Source organism: Dermacentor silvarum, chromosome 2 (assembly GCF_013339745.2).
Source record: "Dermacentor silvarum isolate Dsil-2018 chromosome 2, BIME_Dsil_1.4, whole genome shotgun sequence".
NCBI classification, from domain to species: domain Eukaryota; kingdom Metazoa; phylum Arthropoda; class Arachnida; order Ixodida; family Ixodidae; genus Dermacentor; species Dermacentor silvarum.
The window spans coordinates 43,282,857-43,301,294 of NC_051155.1; the positions used below are offsets into that span (position 1 = coordinate 43,282,857).

An 18,438-nucleotide genomic window follows, 5' to 3' on the forward strand; every position below is an offset into this window, starting at 1 on the left:
GAATAGTGCCAAGAATAGGAGAAAGAATGCTACACATTAATGCAGATGTCGGGCACTGCTCAGGTGCCACCGCATCTTGCTAGGTCAGTAAATGTAATTGCACGCGGGGCCAAACGCATCTCTGAACGTGGATTGTGGAGCTCCTGCATCTGGTATTATCAACACGTCAATGCTTTGAAAACAGTCACATTGCCGATCGCGTTCATGTCAGTAGCTCTTTCCGCCTGTTGATTTTGCAGATATAGGAGGTACAGGAGGGCCGGGTATATAACAGCCTATACATACGTAAACTTCTGAAAATAGCGCCTTAATATGTCTTCGAGTGTCTGCTATGCGCCTCAGTATTCCAATCACGTAACAACTTGATGTGGAAGCAGCTTTTGTCACAGGACTGAATCCAACCAAGGCGCCCACGTTCCATTGTGGTACTCTGGAAAACCGGCTGGGTCCTTGGGTGCGCTCAGTGGTGGTATCGCAACGGCAGCGTAGGTCTCGATTCGCTTCTTCAGTAACTCCACGACCTGTGAAGTTGATGCACAAGAATGATTACATATATGGTTTCCAGCAATTCAAAAGGCTTAGCAAAGAGTGAACACATCGTATTTACTTTTTGGTTCCGCAGACAAGTGTAAGCGCCAGAGTATCTATTGTTGCGTCCCAAAACGGCAATGCGCATTCTTTGGGTGCTACCCACGAAGCAGCCTCTCCACCAGCGCCCGCCGTGACGGTGACGAGGCCCGACGCCGACTTCGAGGGGCAAACAAAGACGCTCTCTTCGAGGCGACAACAACCGCTGCACTCCGTAGAAGCGCTAACGACTGTGAAAGCGAGTCTCATGACACTAACAAGCTGGCCGTCGCGGAGACCAATGAGCTAGTGTGAACGACTTCCGTGGAAACAGCGTGGACCCATTTTTAGATTGCCTCGCCATTGCATCGTAGGCGGGTTCGAAGGTTGGACATCAGAGGCGAGTACAGCAAGGTGATGCGCCCATGGGTGGGACTTTGCGAACAGTTCGACCATTATTATTGGCCGAGACACAGTCATCAGATTCCCTCGTCTAGTTACCTAGGAAAAAAGTCCGTTTTAAAAGCGAGCATATTTGGGGCAGTGAGGTGTGTTCTGACCTGTGTGCTCAGACATGTAGTGACCTGAGACATTTAAAGTGCTCCTACATGGACTGTGGTCCCATATCTGGAGCCAGTTATGTAAATATGTAAAATACGCCTGTTTCTCGTTTCCTTCAACCTCCCCACCTCATCTCATCAACAGGCAACTCTCGACGATAGATACGAACGACGGCGACGCCCTGGTATAGCGCAGTGCGACGCCCCGGAATAGTGCAGGCCAGCTACCATGTTTTAGGCGCTTCGGCGATCTAGGCAAGCGACCCTCTGAGTGACACCCGAGTCAGAACCACGAACTACAAAACCGGATCAAGACATTATGTAGCCACACTGACGTCGTCCTTTGCCATAAATAATAACATTGTTCTCCGCAATGTTTAAACCTTTGTTATCTAGCACTAATGACTACCTGCTAAGCAAGGGTGTTTAGTCACGGTAGGACCTTCATGTTACAGTGAAGCTGTTAATGCGACTAGAAGTGCTTGAAATAGCCGTTTCTAGAGTTTTATTTTAATCAAGATAACTCACGAAGTTTATATTTAGTGAAAACGTGATGAATGCTACGGGAAATATGGAGGCAAATTTTGAAGTGCGTGTGCCAACTAGCGGTTAAATTAAAATAGATAAACTGTGGTTTTCCGCCAGTTCAGATGTGTTTTAAGTTTTTCCGCTTGCCTAAAAGCACCGGAAACGGTACACGCTTCAGATTTTTAGAAATATTATTTTGGTCGAATCATACGGGTGGTGCCTACCGATACGTTGAATTGTGTGGGTGAATTATGTGTTCTTTAAATGTTTACTGAATCCACGTCGCCATCCAAGTATTATGCGTTATACAAGGCATGTATAGTTGCCTTTCCCGGGGTCTCCTCGGTGAATTATGTTCCAGAGTGTCATACTGTCATTATCCGTGGTGTTTACCAGTGTAATAAAAATCAAGACATCAACTTAGAATTCTGCGGAAATGAATGAGATGTTAAGTGTACTTTCTGGCGAAACTTTGTCTTTCTGGTTTAAACAGAAGCGTTGTAAATAGTTATTGAACCCCCTTTGTTGTTCCTATTTCCGTACGTGATACAAGGATTGCACTTGGGTTTTTATGTGTACCTGGTGACCTATACAAACCACCTAAACAAGCAAAGTTGTAAGGTGGTGAGTTAATTGGGACCTCAGTAATAAATTACGCATTCAAGCACTCTGGGGTGTTGTGAGAGTGTCTTACGACCAACGCAGAATTTAGCCTGTTGCTCGAGTACAACTACAAAGGCGTTGGAGATTAAATTTAGTGAACATGGGTGGAACGGTATGACATTTCTTTGCGACGTTAAGTGCTTATGGATGGAGTACAGGCTCTGTAAAAATGTCTATTCAAGTGTTTTAATGTTTCATGTGACAGCTGTCAGCTATGCTGTCAGCATGTGGCTGACAGCTGCTGTCACATGCTACATTTCGCTAGATGAATGTATGTTACACCAGGTTTATATATCGTGGAAAGTGGGTTCATGTTAGGTGCAGTAAGTGAAAATTTCCACATTCTTGGTCTAAGTATAAACGTCGTAAATAATTGCTAAACCCTTGTCCTTTTTCCTATTTTCATGCGTCATATGGCGTTCGGTATAGCTGGCGTCTCCGGTGTCCTCGTTGAACAAAATAAGGCGCCTTGTTTGTATTTGGTGAGAACAAGGGGCACATTCTGGGTAAAATGTAGGCAAAGTTCAAAGTATGTGAGCTAATTACGGCCTTTTCAGTTAATCACGTATACAAGCGAGCAGGAGCTTCATAAGCAAGCTCTACGAAGAATGCAGATTTTATGTTTCGGCCACGGAAGAAAAAAGCGATCAAACTTACGAAAATAGGGGGACACTATGGGTGATGTTTTGCAGCAGTAAGTTTTGTGTACATGAATTACTGCCAATTCGAAAAATTGTTAACAAGTTATGGAAAGCCTTATTTGCAGCCAAGGTTTCAAATGGAACAGTCATATGCGGGCAACGTTTTAAATATGTGATTTAATTACGTGATACTAAAACTCTTATTGCAAGTGCTAGATCTTTACAGCTTCGCTGGAAATAGGGTTGTTATTCTGCAAGGTCGCACAAGCTTGCTGTAATTTTTTGTCTGTACGTAAGTGTTCAATGAAGAGCACATGACGCACGCATGCAAGTATGCTTTTATGTATTTATTTTTAAGCATGAAATGCTTTTAGCTCCCATTGTCGGCGACCTTCAAGTGACCTTGAGCCAAAAGCCAGAGCCGTTATCCGGACACTCAAACGATAACATCCGGGCATCGTTGCGAGAACAAAACGGGATCATCTGAGCAGCCAGTCAAAAGTTAAGGAAAATGCGGTCTCTGGCCCCCAACCTTCTGTACAGGACCGCATTACATACGCTAGTTACTGCCCAAACAAGTTGCAAAAAATATTGCTTCCAAGTTCTTCCAAATGTTTGTTCACAATATCGCTCAATCTGGAACTTCTAGTACGCTGAAGTTCTATTTGCCATTTCCAACAGCGACGTTCAAAAGGCAGATACAGGGTACCATACACTTGAATTGTCATCTTTTGGCTCTGTGACAGGATTGCCCGTGCTCTTTTGAACGCCAACGGTCTGTGTGTGCCGCGGCACTGGTTTTGCGTTGCCTCCAAAGATGGCACCACGCTGCGTGTGGTGCCTCCTTCAGGCGATTTTCTTCTAGCTGGGCAGCGTCCTGTGGTGCGGCAGGGCAGCGTCTTATGGCGTGTGGTGTGGCGGGGTGGGCTGTTCCGAATATACACTACACCCATTTTAACGCGATTGCATTAAAGGGACACTAAAGGCAAATACTAAGTCAAGCTAAAGTGATGTATTAGTGCTCGAGTATCTCTAAAGCGTCAATATTATCGCGAGCAGAGCCTTAGTAATAGAGAAATTGAGGTAAATGCAGGACACGATCAGAGACTCGCCCGGGACATTCAGGTACTCGCCCGATGACGAAGGCACTCCTCATTTAAATTCTGTTACTAGTACAGAACCACTCGTTATAAAAACATCATTGTACTGTATTATAAGAAGAAAGAAAATACTACTTCACCAGTTCTATTACACTTTTACAAAAAAGAACTAACTGTTGACAACCGTTGACAACGACGCGGGCGGTCAAAAGGTTTCGTGTTCGCTCGGCTCTTCGCCGCCCGCACTTTCGCGTTTCAGTTTTTCTGTTATCGTACAGTGTTGCGCCTGTTTTTCTGGCTCGCGAACCTCCCACTAACTGCAAGTAGCAGAGAATTCCACGTCCATGCAACGTCGCGGAATGCCCGAACGGTCTACGCCGCTTTACCAAAATCAGCTGCAGCGCCGCACCGTATCGCCATCTGTCGGGCACCTTTTCACTCACCTACGGCAGCAAAGGGCGGTAATGACTTATGCAACGTCACCACTCCTCGGTTGGCGTGGCGGGTGATTTGAATTGCAATAAAGGTATTTGGACCCTTCAGATCCAATTTTCTCGTAAACTAAGTCTTTTCTTTGCACGAGACAAGCGTTTCGAGGTTTCTGGAAAGGTATGTAAACAGTCCACGTCGACTTAGTATTTGCCTTTAGTGTCCCTTTAAGGGCCCCGCGTCGCAGGAAATCCGGCGTCAGTGTCGGCGTGCGGCGTCCGCGGCCAAGAAAATCATACCGAACCATCCTGACTACGCAGGCCCACCGCGCGGCGCAGAGGCGCTGGTGAACTAATTGAATCTCTCAAAGTAAACTTCGTCAGAAAAATCGTAAAGTACGACTTAACCACAACCTACACGTATGATAGCTTCGTATTGTAATTTGAATATACGAGAAAACATAATTATCTTACGCGGAAACTCAAACACAAACCCCTTTTCCAGCATTTCTACCATGCATGCCGCGGCGCACCCGGGTTGGTGTTCCTAGCAAGAGCACCATCCAGATGGTGCTCGCCTCGGCAGCAGCGCGCGGAAGGCGAAGGTGAAGAAAAAAGAAAGCTGCAGTTGCCGGGAAGCCTGACAGTCAGGAATGTTTGAATGCTATCGCGTTCCATTTTTAAAGGCGAAGCTTAAGCGTCCTTCAAAATTTTAAGATTGTGGCTAGTGTCATCTTCAACCAATCTGCTTTGCCGGCAGCCATTTCATGTTTACATCTACTCTCGATTACGGGCGATCCAGCAATTTTTCTTTCCCGATTCGTTTTTTTTTTTCAATAGGTAAATTAGCTGATCGCGCTTTTCATTAAGCTATTCCCAGACGTAGGTAGAAAGCTTACTTCACATATGAATAATAGATTTTTTATGTACCATTCCTTCTTTCTTCTTTCTGGAGTTTTACGTGCCAAAACCAGTTCTGATTATGAGGCACGCCGTAGTGGAGGGCTCAGGATTAATTTTGACCTCCTGGGTTCATTTGACGTGCACTACAACGCAAGCACACGGGCGATGTTGCATTTAGCCTGCATCATAATGCGGCCATTACACGTTTTGAATGAGGTTGTAGACGCCTTTACGTTTCATGGACACGGCCTGATATTTACACATGAGCTGGCTGCCTGACAATGAAAAACTGCAGTTTCTTGATCTTAAGTTAATATTTATCAGTGGACACGTATGCTGAAAGTATTCGGCCCCGTCCAGAAAGTAGTTGCACTAGTGTTCTGTGCAATTGAAGACGATGAAAATAAGCATAGCGGGACAATGTTTGAAGTTGACATATCCAAAACATGTCCAAAGCTCATACAGACTAGCTTTGAAGTTTATTTGAACCGCCTAAACACTGCTATGTTTCCCTGCACGGTGTTGATACCTACTGTAGAAAGCCTCCCGCAGAAAGTCAAGAGCACAAAACGAAAAAGAACGAAAGACGACCAAAGGAAGAACAAGAGGCCTGAAGTTGTCCATTATATATGAGGTCTGTCCCAAACGCTCATGCGCTGAGTCAGCAAACAAAGTGGAAGACGGTGTATCAGCCCAATTCTCTGGTTCTCTGCACTCGAAAGGACCCCGTTGACCTCTATAGTACCAGCCTGACTGCTGTATGGAAAGGCAGAATTTTATGTCTCCACTCTTTGTGCCACCGATTTTTAGTCTTTGCCGAAATGGAGATCGACGAGCAGACGGAAGAAAGGATAAATATCAAATGTCTTGTGAAACTGAGCGAGAATGGTGCAGGAATTTATTAAATGTTCCACATGTATATAGAAATAATACCCTAAAAGGAAAGAGCTGCGTTCAAGTGGGTCCAGCGTTCTCGGGGAGGCCGTGAAGACCCCAAGGACGATGCAAAATCGGGATGTCCTTTCACCTCGTGCGAAGTATAAATCATTACTTGTGTGCGTTGTCTTGTGCTGAGTGGCCGCCGAATGACTGTTAGAATGGTACCAGTAGCACTTGGATTGCGTAAATTGTCCATTCCCAAGATTTGGACTGACACTTTCGAAATGAAAAGGTTTGGGTCAAGACGGTGCGGAAACTGCTGACCCATGCGCAAAAGTTGAACATGAGCAAAAGGCCAAACTGTGAATGCAGCTTTCTACGTAAAGGTTCTGAAGCGTATGAGAGATCGTGTGCGCCATTTGTGAAAAAGAATTGTCGAAAGAGGGGTGCTGGATGCGGAACCACTAGGTATAGTGGATTAAGTTTTTTATTCAATTAACAATTATTCCTTCATCGTTTTAGCCTTTAATTGATTAATTGCTTTCGATGCAGGGTTTTTCATTGATTAATTGATTAATCGAAATTTTCGCCGGTCACTTTGAATAGGTTAAAACACAGTTACCTACTTTTGCAGGACTCTATTTCTATGTTTGAGAGGTGCAACCAAGTTTGGAATCCAAGTTGATCAAGAATAATGTTTAATTTGTTAAACACTAAATAGAGTTGACAGAAGCGGCCTTTGAAAATATAAACAATATATGATATAAAATGGCACTTAGAGCAGCATTAAACAATATAAATGGCACTAATGAATCCCTTTACAGTACAGTCAAACAAGAAATAAGAAAAATGGCAAAAGTGCAAGGTGAATGAAGTCAAACTAAATTATGCGAGAAATTGCAGTATGCATAGGCGAAAAGAAAATTACTGGTTTAGGATGTTAAGTCACATGGTCTTTTCTACAGAGCGAAGGAATGTCAATTGGCTGGGATGTTTGGGTGAAACCGACACCTTCTTTGAATAGCCATGCAACCAGCATGCGAGAATAGACGCTCAGAAGCTTTAGATTTGCTGGAATTGACTTAACTCGATTGCTATGTCAAATGCATGATCCAAACCGGCGCGAATGCTGTGTCATGTTTTCGGTGGACTGGGAGTGACAGGACGATCAACGACTGGTTTGCCGATAGTATTGCGAGGACATTTCAAGCCTCCGACTTTGAGGCGGTGTGGTGGCGTGTGCGGTGTAGGGAAAGAGAGCGTAAGCGCTCGCCTCGGCATCACTCGGGACTCGGAAAAACCGTCGACAGTTGCTCTACCACAGCCGTACAGTGACTGCTTGTGCTCCGCCATAGTACGATTTCAATATTTTCGCGCAACTCCTGTCAAATTTGCGAAAACGATTACTGGAACATGTGTAATCGATTAAGCCGATTAAATTAAAGGTGTACATCGATGAAGATTAATCGTTTTGCGGAATACTTTTAATCGAATAATCAACTAATCGTTCGTCGAAATTACCAACCCTATAGGCACCACTATAATGCGTTTGCACACTCTGCATTGCCGCTAGTGGATGATATTTCAGCACGTAATGCTTTTACTGTGTTGTACTACCCTCCTCCATACTTGGTTAATTTAGTATGCTGCGATCTCGTTTTTCTTTTCTTTTGTAGTTGTTGTTGTTGTCGTTCTGCAAATTCGAACAGGTGTTTCCAGTGCTGTATTTTGGGGATGTGAGGACAATTAAAAAAGACACGACATCGTTGCTTAAGTGCGTAGCTGAAGAGCACCTCCAAAAGTGCTTCAACCAATGAAAGAAGAGGTGGGACCAGCGTATTGGGTAGAATGGGGAGTATTTTGAAGGTGACCAGATTGATGCATGCATATCTAAAAGATTGTGAAATGATTTTAGAGCGCAGCCCGTTCCTGCAGCGAGCGTCGGCCTCGCCGTCGGCGTAACCGAGCACAACAGCAAAGGATGAAAGAGCGAACGCGGAGCGCGAGATGAAAGACGCAAGCCGCGAATGGAGGAGAGAGGCCCCTTCAGTGAGGTGCGCGCGGGAAACTGGTGTCATGCCGACCCGTGCGACCGCTCGATGAGTACTCGTATCTGGTCTCAGCCGGGCCGCTCGTTTTGTACTATCGTCTGCTCGCGTCGGCTCTCGCTCATGCTTCTTTGGTTTCCTTGGTTTGGTCTCGTTCGCGCTTGTTTCAATTGTCATGGTTTATAATTGTTCTTTACAATGAAGAACCTAAACCGAGACGTCCTGATGCAAAGGTTTTTGGAGACAGTGCGCCCTATAGAATTCTTTACAAGGCAGACCCTGAATACAAGAACGCTGTAGCGATATCCAGTGCCTTATTCTCCGTGACTTTAGGACGCTGCGACGCCGCAGCAGAAGAGAGCACACCAACATGATTATGATAAGTGGCAACGATGTCGTCATTTTCATAAGACATGACTCGCGTTAAGAACGAAGGTAGAAGAACGTAAACACAGCGCCCACCTGTCAGTAGACGATGGAAAAAGCACGCGACATCTCGCGCCTACAGAGAGGAGGCGAGATTTTCATGCTGTCACGTGACTGCTGCAGCGGCTCGCCTCCAGTTGGTGTGGCCGCCCTGCCGCCGCTGCGTTTTAACGCCGGCCGCGCGCCCCGCGCGTGCCTCGATGCCTCGGGTGCCTCGATGCCCATGGTTCTGGCACCGAGGTACCTTAGTTTTACCGCTAGGATGTAGGGGGTTTTCTGCGGCGACAAACGCTCCTAGATAACGCCAGTATAGCCGGCGTCGTCTGTTCACCGATGACGCCATCGATAAGGCATGCGGCGAGCGCGTCAAAACAAAGCGCTGCATCAGCGGAGGTCAGTTCATATGGTCAGTTTGCGGCGGCTGTTCTGTATCGCGCCCCCGGGTCACCGGCGCGCTGCCTCTCGCAATCTCCCGATTAGCGAGGCGGTCGTGCCACACATTGCTCGTTTGGAACGCGCCACACGAGACAGATTGTTCGCGCCAGCCAATATATCGCGAAATGCAAACAAGCGATATATTTGTTGTAGAGCGCCCGCCTCGGCTGTGGGAGGCGGTGGGTTCGAGAATTTAGAGCACTGCACGGGCCGATTTTTTCATCCTGGGCCCGTTTTTGCGTTGGGCGGCCCGCCCGAACCCGACCAAAAGTTTTATGGTGAGACCCGGGCCCGGCCCGGGCCCGAAAATAATCTACGTTAGCCGCCCGGCCCGGCCCGCCAGCCCTTTGTCTTAGGTCTGAGCCCGGCCCGAGTCCGGCGTGAAACCGGCCCGAACCTGGCCTGAAACCGAAAAATATCACCGAGCGGCATATAAAAAAAGTAAAATAAAGAAGAGAATGAAAGAAATTTATTCTTAAGGCATAAATACATGTCATATGCAATTATGAACGCCATTTGAGTAGTCTATACGCAAATACCAGCGCGCGAAGTAGTAGGACTGACCCTGCCGAGCAGTATCGCCAGCAGTTTCCAACGGCCAGACCTTGATGCGGCCCAACCCACTTCTATCGCAGCGCCGCCACAGTAGTTTTCCACGTCGGGCGCCTCACTGCAAAGCATGCGCCGCCCCAGCCGCTCGTCCCACTCGACCGTATTCTATAGTACACTGTAGCCGAAGCGCAGCCACGACGGTCGTGAGCGCAACGCATGGATATAGTAAATCGGAGAAAGCGAGCTCCCTGTTCCTCCATGGTGCTGCTGCTAGGCGGCTGGTTGAGAACATGCGTGCAATCATGGATGGACGCAATGCCATATTTCAGCCGCGAGACGAATTATCTTACCAGTCATCGTTTTACCAATTCGCCTTTGAAGAACCAGACAGTTGCGAACACGCTTGTACCGCGCTGAAAGTATTATTTACGTTGATTTAGGTAAGGAATACAAAGGCATTCATTGGTTTGAGGTGACTTCGGTCTTTCGGGACATTTACGTTCTGTTCAAACAGCGCAAAATACGACGGAAGAAGAAAAGAGAAGTGCACAGGAATAGCGCTGCTAGCGTCCAGCTGCGCCGGTGCAACAGGTTTTTCAGAATCGTGATGCGCGAGGATAACTCGCTGCACGTTACATGCAAACCGCCAGAAAGTCCGAGCCCGGCCCAGGCCCACGTGAAAATACCCGGGCCCGGCCCGGGCCCGGGTCAAAAAGCACATGCCGTGCCTGCCGAGCCCGTGAAAAAACTGCTCTACCCGGCCCGGCCTGGCCCGGGCTTTCAGGTAAGCCCGAGCCCGTGCAGTGCTCTAGTTCGATTATAGTTCGGACACAAGGGTATCCTGGCCTGGCGTTCGGCTTCCTTCAGTGGAAAGGAGCCTGCGCCCTAAATTCCCGTCGAAACCCTCGTGAGCGCATAAAAAAGTGATGTTTGGACCTCTCCCATGGCGGAAATTTCCAACGTGGCGCCCCAAATGCATATATTGAAGTGGGGGCGCCTTCGGGCTGGAGACAAACACCCCTTTCCAAGCGTTGAGGTCCATTAAAGGTCGAGCACCAGGATAGGAGCGTGCTTGTACCTAATTTACCGGTAGGTACCCGGCAGCAGCACTTGCATACCACAGCCGCGGCGGATGCTCTTCAACAAGGCCGTCTGTGGTACCCGTCGCGCTCAATTTTCACATTAGGGAGTATCGTAATCGTCGGTGATTTTTTTTAAACCTACTGCACAAACCTTTGGGACAGACCTTCTACAACACCTCCACTCTGAAAAGCATTGCAAAGAGACACGACGTTGCGATGGTTTACTCGGCGGCCAACAAACTTGCGATGTTGTGCGCTCGCATCTCTGCGAATGACCTCGCATGGAAAACACTACTGATACCGCATCTCAGACACATACAATGATATCAATGTGTAACTTACACATTCTCCCCCTTTCGGTTTATAAATAATGCCTCTGGCAGCTCACAAGCGACAGTGTCTGCTTTTTCCTGAAATTCTCAGCTCCCACTCTCAAAGCCGTGGTTCACACATTCATGTAGAGACGTGCACGCTTAAATACGGACCACTAAGCATTAAGCGCGTGTTTCATTGCATGGTTGTTAACGGAGCACACCATCTGTCTGATGCAGCTCCTTCCGCATGTAATGGGTATTTCGTACATCCCACCATGGCACAGCGAACGTAGGGCATCGCATGTAATTTCCGACAGCTTTGCACAGCCTCATCTTATGGGAAGTTAGAGCATTGGCATGGTGCGCTTGTACTGGGGGGAAGTGCCTTCAAAAAATAGTCAGTGGCAGCCGTCCTGTCACTCACTCTTATTTGTCGTTTTGCGTTTGTGCCATTTCTACCAAGGTAACCTGACAGATTCGATCGGAATTTCTTTCTGTTCTTTTTTCCTGCAATATCTCAAATGTTTGTAACTGAGAAAGTTTTGCCACAAATAATTATTCACGGGTCATTCTGGCAGAAATGACACAAAACAAGACAACACATAAAACAACACGACAGGTACACCTGTCCTCTTGTCTTATGTGTCGTCTTCTCTTGCACCATTTCTTCTATGATAAACATGTACCAACTAGGCCGACAACAAGTCCTACTTAATATATTTAGGGATCGTGTTGTAGGTAGCTACGAAGAAGGGTGACGTTAAGTACTGACCTCCGGAAGAGAGCTGGCCAAATTGTTCAGTTCGCAGGGATCCGCAATGATGTCGAACAGGTAGGCGGTGTCGTTGCCCGAGAAGTTTCTCGTCGTCCGTCTACCGCACTTCAGCGTCGCCCTTTTCCGCCAATCACCGGGAAAGTTCAATTGGTTCTTGTTGTACAAGCTCCTTAGCACCTTCGCCACAGTTGACTGGGTGAGCAGCTTATCGAGATCATTCCAAGGTCGTCTGCCGCCGGTCGTGTAGTAGCGCTGGTTGTTCAGGCCGGTATCGTCGAGCACAAGTTTGTATCGCGAGAAGCGGAGCGCCGAGGCGTGCAAAATCCACTCGTCATAATTGTACAGCATCTCTACGCGAGGTGACTGCAATTCCTGAGAGAGGTGGCGCCACATGTCTAGCCCATCCATATTGCCAAGGCTCTTTACGTCGCCTCCTGAAAGCGTCAGAAATATATAATTGAGTAATGCTACGAGAAATGGCGTCAAACGAGAAACGGCTTCGGCGCATCCATTAATTTCTCGACGATGATTACCCTGTAATAATAACGAAAGCGCGTATATCGTAATTTAACATTCGATTGCGTCTACTTACGCGGTGCAATTGGACTGGTGGATGTCGGGTGATGACCATACCTTAAACACATCTGAAATACTGTCTCTGAAGCTGCTATGTGCAGCTTTCTTCCGAGCTTGTTGGCGCTGCATTTCAACTGCATAGAGCCCAACGTGATCAGGACTGCTTTTTTGAGGACGGAAGCACAGCATAGCCACTAGCTGCGCTTCTCTCCTTTATGTTAGATACAGTGCATTGGCTCATGCAAATGTTTTACCTTCAGCTAATATTTCCGTCTCCTTTATATCGAGGACGTCGATATTAAGGTGCAACAAATACGACAACATCGTCCGGCTCATAACATTCATTGTGTGTACGGTCGAATGCTTATACAACGAAATTACTTTTGCAATGAAGGACGCCGTACGTTCCGGTCGAATTCCCAATTTTCATATGCAGTGCCATGCGTGTATCATAGCATGTCGAATGAACACATGTTGCCCATTTTATTGCGATAGCAATTATATGGACACTTCAACCGGATTTCTGCCGTCGGCGTCGCCGTCGCCGTGAGGTTCCGTATAGATAAAACTTTCGCCGCGCGCCGTATGCCCGAGCGGAAGCGTGCGGGGACGCGCGCTATCACGGAGAGCGAACGCACTCAATCTCCCACGCGCAAGCAAGGAAGCGGGAAGCCAGCGCCGGAGGGAGCGAGGAGGGGGCGGGGCGCACTTCTACTCTGCCAACAACCGCGCTCGTCGCTCGCCCGCACCGTCTCTTATCGCCACACGGCTCTGACCTTTGTGCGCTGTGCATTCGCCGCTCAGTTTCCGTTGAAGCGATAGACCGCACGCACTTTCGCCCGCTGCGGCGTATGCGCTTGCTGCCAGCGTTTTGACAGTCGTTGTCTGCAGTCATTCAGTGTGATCTATTCATGTTTGTTTGTGCGCGCTCATACCACGCTTGTTCATTCAGTTAGTAATAGTCGGGCCATACTTTGCAACGCACGCTACCCATGCAATGCTGCCCGGATCGGCAGTGCAGCGCTACAGGTGTGTCCCTTCGCACGCGCTGCCCACGGGAAGCGCTTCTCATCAACACCACCGTTTCACACGCGCCTTCTCGTGGTCATCGAGTCTCTTTTCATGTCGGTCTACTTATGCCGCAGCACACCTGCTTACTTAATCATCTCTTGTTTACTACAATTCATATTGCTACCAAAGCCGCTCACCTTACTTCGTATGACATTGCTGTGTTGCTATCACATTCATTGCTTCGCCCTTAGGGCGAAACTGTGACATTTTTTTAGTTAATAACTGCTGTCCACTGTAGAATGTCCATTAGTAAACGCGGAAAAGAATTGCCTGCTTATACTTTCGCTGTATCCGAAGATGACGAGTGCGAAGCAGTAAAGTTCTTTGTTGTTCTCGCCGTCTGAACGCGTGAGCAGTTTCCTCTGTGAAAATGTGTTCCTTGTTGTGTGCATTATTACAATAGCGTACATTATGCCATATTCGCGCGAGTGTCGCACCTACCACCAATTGAGTACAGTGTAGGCAGCCAGTCCGTGATGTGCATAAGTTGGTGGGACACTCTACGCCTGCGGTCGAGCAGGGGACTCCATAAGAAGGCCGCCGACCTGGTGGCGCCTTCCCAAAGGGCACCTTTGGCGCCACGCAGCGGCCAGTTGAAGCTGCGGCTCGCGTGTGCCCCGAACGGAGCGCCGCCATTGTCGCTGCTGAAGACGACGACTGCGTTTTGCAGCATCCCGGCGACGCTTAGAGCCTTGAACACCTCGCCTACGGACTGGTCCAACGCGTCCACCATCCCTGCGGTCGGAGAAAGCTCGTAGGTTCATAACTGGAACAGCACCGCCAAGCAAGATCGAGTGAAAACGAGCAGTTTCTAAGTGCGTGTTAGTTTTGTTCGCTGTCTTACTGACAGCGATTCTTCGCGAAATTACGTGCTCATGTTTGCACGCACTTTCAGTTACCTAAATGTCCGATTACTCCAACCACAAAAGCGTTAAAATTAAGAATATTCAATATGCGTGCCAATAAAAAAAGTGTATGTCACCATGAGATTCTATAGAATCTAATGGCGGCATTCACTTTTTTCCAGAATCCTTTCCGGAATTCTTTCCAGAAAGCATAGCTGGTAAGTATACTTACCAGCTATACTTTCTGCAAAGGGCCGAAGTGTGCTTCCTGTCTTCACGCCCTTACCTGCAAAAATTGTTCTGCTCTCTTCTCCTATGTAGGGAAACTTGTCGACATTTTCCTGTGGAGCCTGCAGGCGGCTATTTAAATCTGCACCATGCACTGCCTGGTAACTCAACAGAAGAAACAGCGGCTGTGGGTCGGAAGAAACAACAACAAACATCTGTAAATGAAATACTCGATGGTGTTTGCACAGCTTACTGGCAGCAAGGTAAGGGACGCATTCAAGCCTTCTTATCTGGACCTAAAGTACATCTCTATGTCTTACCTTCGTCTTGTCTCTGTTCGCGATGATATATTGAGCTCTTTCTGTGTAGAGCGTGGTGGAATACGTTCCATTTACAGACCACACCGGGTCAGTGTTCATCCAAAAGTCAAGGCCTGTATGGTTTTCCTGTAAAATATGTGATTCCACAGTACTTTCTTTGCAGGGCAAGATCTCAAAAATATGTGCTGTGCGCGCGTTCGTCAGTACTCCTTCTTAAAGGAGAATTGACATCAGTGACGTGACATTCTTTACTTTTAACAGCGGATATGTTTAAGCCGGCCGTTAGGCGGTCGGCGCGGACAAAAAATGTGGGCCGATCCTGGCGGTAGTGCGGAAAGGGTCCAAGCGCAATGGCAGAATTAGCGGAGCTGAGCCTGGCTAAGTCAAGCTAAGCATGGTTGGGACTACTTAAAGAGCCTCTAAAACACCTCAGGTATTTTTTGAACAGTTCAAGTAAGCACACGCATCGAGTTCAGAATGTCGTCCCGATCAACGATGCCAAACGCTGCAGCGCTACGCGCCGCGGGCGCGCCACAAGATCAACAAAAACAATGCCATCCTCCTCTCCTGGTTTTCCGGTATCCCTAGCGGTCGTCACGATGTGACCAGGGTGGGTGGATCTGGTGATGTCAACCGGGTCGACGATGGCGATTGATCGAACAAGATGCTACGACTTCCGGTTAGTCTGCTAGCAGGTACGCGCGCTCCCTGCTCTTCCTCGTCGTGTTGCTCGCTTGTGCGCGCTTGCGAATCGGTAATTACAGCCCGCAACGCACTGCTCGCGTTCCAACACAGTCGTGCTTAGCGGTCTGATTAGCTGCGCGAACACAGTCCCACAGTGGTGGCCTTTCTAGACGTGCGCGCAACACAGGGTCCATAGCGGCACGCTTCGTGTGAGCACGGGCCGGCACGGCAACAACAGCGGGTGGCTAGCCGAGAAGCGCTGAGTCGCGGCTCAGACCCGTCCACGTTAACGGCACGGGAACTCGCCGTACGCCGTTTGCCATTCGCGGGCCGCCGTTCGACAGTGGTTTTCCTCGCGAACGGCGAGATTTCCTTGCCGTACGTAGAGAGGATGAGACCGGGACTCATTTGTGCGGCAGCCTCACCGCCGCTGATCGCTCGACGGCGCCGATATCGTCGCTAGGCCTTTTCCAGTTCCCTTGAAAGCTAAAGCGGACGGCGCTTCGGAAACAATTACGGACGCTCACGAGCCGCAATATCTTCTTATCGTTGTTGTCGCTCTTCGCAATAATAGTACACAAAGAAAATACGCTGATATTAGCGGCGCCGTCCGCTGCGATGCGAGCACAGCCGAGCTCGTCGTCTCCCGTCGATATATAGCCGTAGGCTGCAGCTGAGCTCGACAAGTATCGAAGCTCTCATTCATGTTTTAAGTTTGACAGTGGATATCGTTTTTCATAAAATGTACAATTTATGCATCGCTTTATCAAGCGGAAATTATTTTGCTTGGAACAGAAGCTGCAGCCGATGTTTTCGTCACCGGTGGCGGAGGCGCGCAGCTTCGCGGTCGTCGAATGGCCAATTGATCGGGCTGCGGGCGGTGCGCTGGCCGAAATGCCGTCTACTTTGGACACCTCTCGCGCGTCAGACGTTCTACGGCACTGGAGGCCTGTTCGCCGTCGGTATATTTGCTGCTAGCGTGGACGTGCCTTAATCGGAAGTGGACAGTGTTTTGAGAAGTGTGTTGGCGATGGCCAACACACTTCTCAAACAAACGTCTTCTGATGAACACACTTCTGATGACAAACGTCATCACGTTTGTCAGGTGACATTTGGAGGAGCACTGGGCGAGGAGGAGAGACCAGCCGACGAGGAGAGTAGCGAAGGAAAGAGCGAAACGAGCAAGGGCCTTGTTTCGATCATCAAACGCGTGGAACTCCGCTATTACGGCACCATTTCGAAAATTCTCGCAGCTGGGTGTTCGTCGTAGACTCCTGCACAACTGCAACGCGACAACTAAATTTCGACTTCTGGGTGGTTTAGGGGCCCTTTAAGCTGAGGCAGTCATCGATAGCCAATCAATAGCTGATCTATAATCGATGAATAATAAATGAATTCCGGAAAATGCTGGGGATTACTTGGTAGTGCTTAGCCTAGCCCAAGTACGTAGCCAATACCTTGCGATAGCCAATCAATAGCCAATAAATACCTAATTGATAATTCATCAATAATAAATTCCTGGAAATGCTGGGGATGACTTGGTAGTGATTAGCCTAGCCGAAAGACGTGGCCAATGCCTTGCGATAGCCAATAGATAGCCAATCAATAGCTAATCGATAATCGATCAATAGCCAATAAATACCGGGAAATGCTGGGGTTGACTTGGTAGTGCTTAGCCTAGCCCAAAATCGAGGACTAGCTAGGCGCCCTTCAGCTCCGCTGTCTCTGCATTGCGCCTCTAGTGCAAGCTACGCTAATTTTTTAAAATTTATTTTTCGGTTCAGCAAAGGTCCTACGCCTCGCAACCCCAGAAAAATTTCACGCAAGCCTGAGAGTGCCCTAAATAATTTACAATAGCTTTTCTGCGAATGAGTTTCGGCGTCGTTTCCATGGCGGCGTACGTGTCATGAGGTCATGACGCACAAGGTGGTCACGTGCGATCAGAACGTCGGGAAGTGATAGCACTCTCTGCCGGCCAACCGGTCTTCTTTAATGCTGTGACATCGGGCAGTGCATCATAACAGCCGAAAGAGTGAGCCGAAATAAATGCCAAAACGTTCCAAGCATGGTCACAATGTTCTGCTCCCACGTGACCACCTTCAGCGTCTTCACGTCATGACACGTCAATTAGTCAGTAAGTATTTATTATCAGAATTAATTATCAGTATCATTTAATCAGTATTAATGTCAATAAACGTATCCATGATGAAAAGGAAAGACGCATAAAAAGCTCCAAATACTGCAGCTTGACTAAGCGCAATCCACCCGACAGAAGCAATACACCTCCTGAGAAATTAAAGCGTAACTTTTTCGCAGAAAAGCTATTATATTAAATTCTATAGGATGCTCTCGTGCTTTCGACTATTGTTTTCTAGGGTTTCAAGGTTTAGGATTTTTATTTAATTTAACAAAAGTAAGGGAACGTCGTAAATGTCACGTCAGTACTGCCTTAAGGGAGCTGTGACGTCTTGGGAATTCCCGAGTACGGAAGGTACTGCTTTTCTCGAACGTGATTTGGCCTTAAATATGTTCATAACTTCTCAAGTAAGTTATTCTTACAATTTCCGGCTGCATAAGCAATTTCTTTTTCACCCGTGACACACCAAACATTTGGAACCCGTCGCCCTTAAAATGGCCGCCATTTCCTTGAAATATGAAATCGCTGCCGTTTTCGGACCTAAGAAGCAAGCGCGCAAACTTTGTAAGCGTTTCATCTGACACGTCGTTTCACCCTAATTAAAACCTGCATTTGAAAAGTTTGACTCAATATCATCCATAACATATCCCGCATTTCCTTGACATACTTTTTCTTT

At 47.8% G+C, this 18,438-nt stretch overlaps 1 protein-coding gene across 1 annotated transcript in view; it reads right to left on the minus strand.

The window, feature by feature from the left end:
- Window positions 1-250: 250 nt before the first annotated feature.
- Window positions 251-18,438, minus strand: part of LOC125943407 (uncharacterized) — an 81,269-nt gene continuing 63,081 nt past the window's right edge. The window contains exons 16-20 of the mRNA XM_049662701.1: window positions 14,942-15,067; window positions 14,680-14,806; window positions 13,990-14,283; window positions 11,899-12,335; window positions 251-521 (exon numbers count right to left, since the gene is read on the minus strand). Of these exons, the coding sequence (XP_049518658.1) occupies window positions 384-521; window positions 11,899-12,335; window positions 13,990-14,283; window positions 14,680-14,806; window positions 14,942-15,067 (1,122 nt within the window). The 3' untranslated portion in view covers window positions 251-383. The remainder of the gene's footprint in view (window positions 522-11,898; window positions 12,336-13,989; window positions 14,284-14,679; window positions 14,807-14,941; window positions 15,068-18,438) is intronic.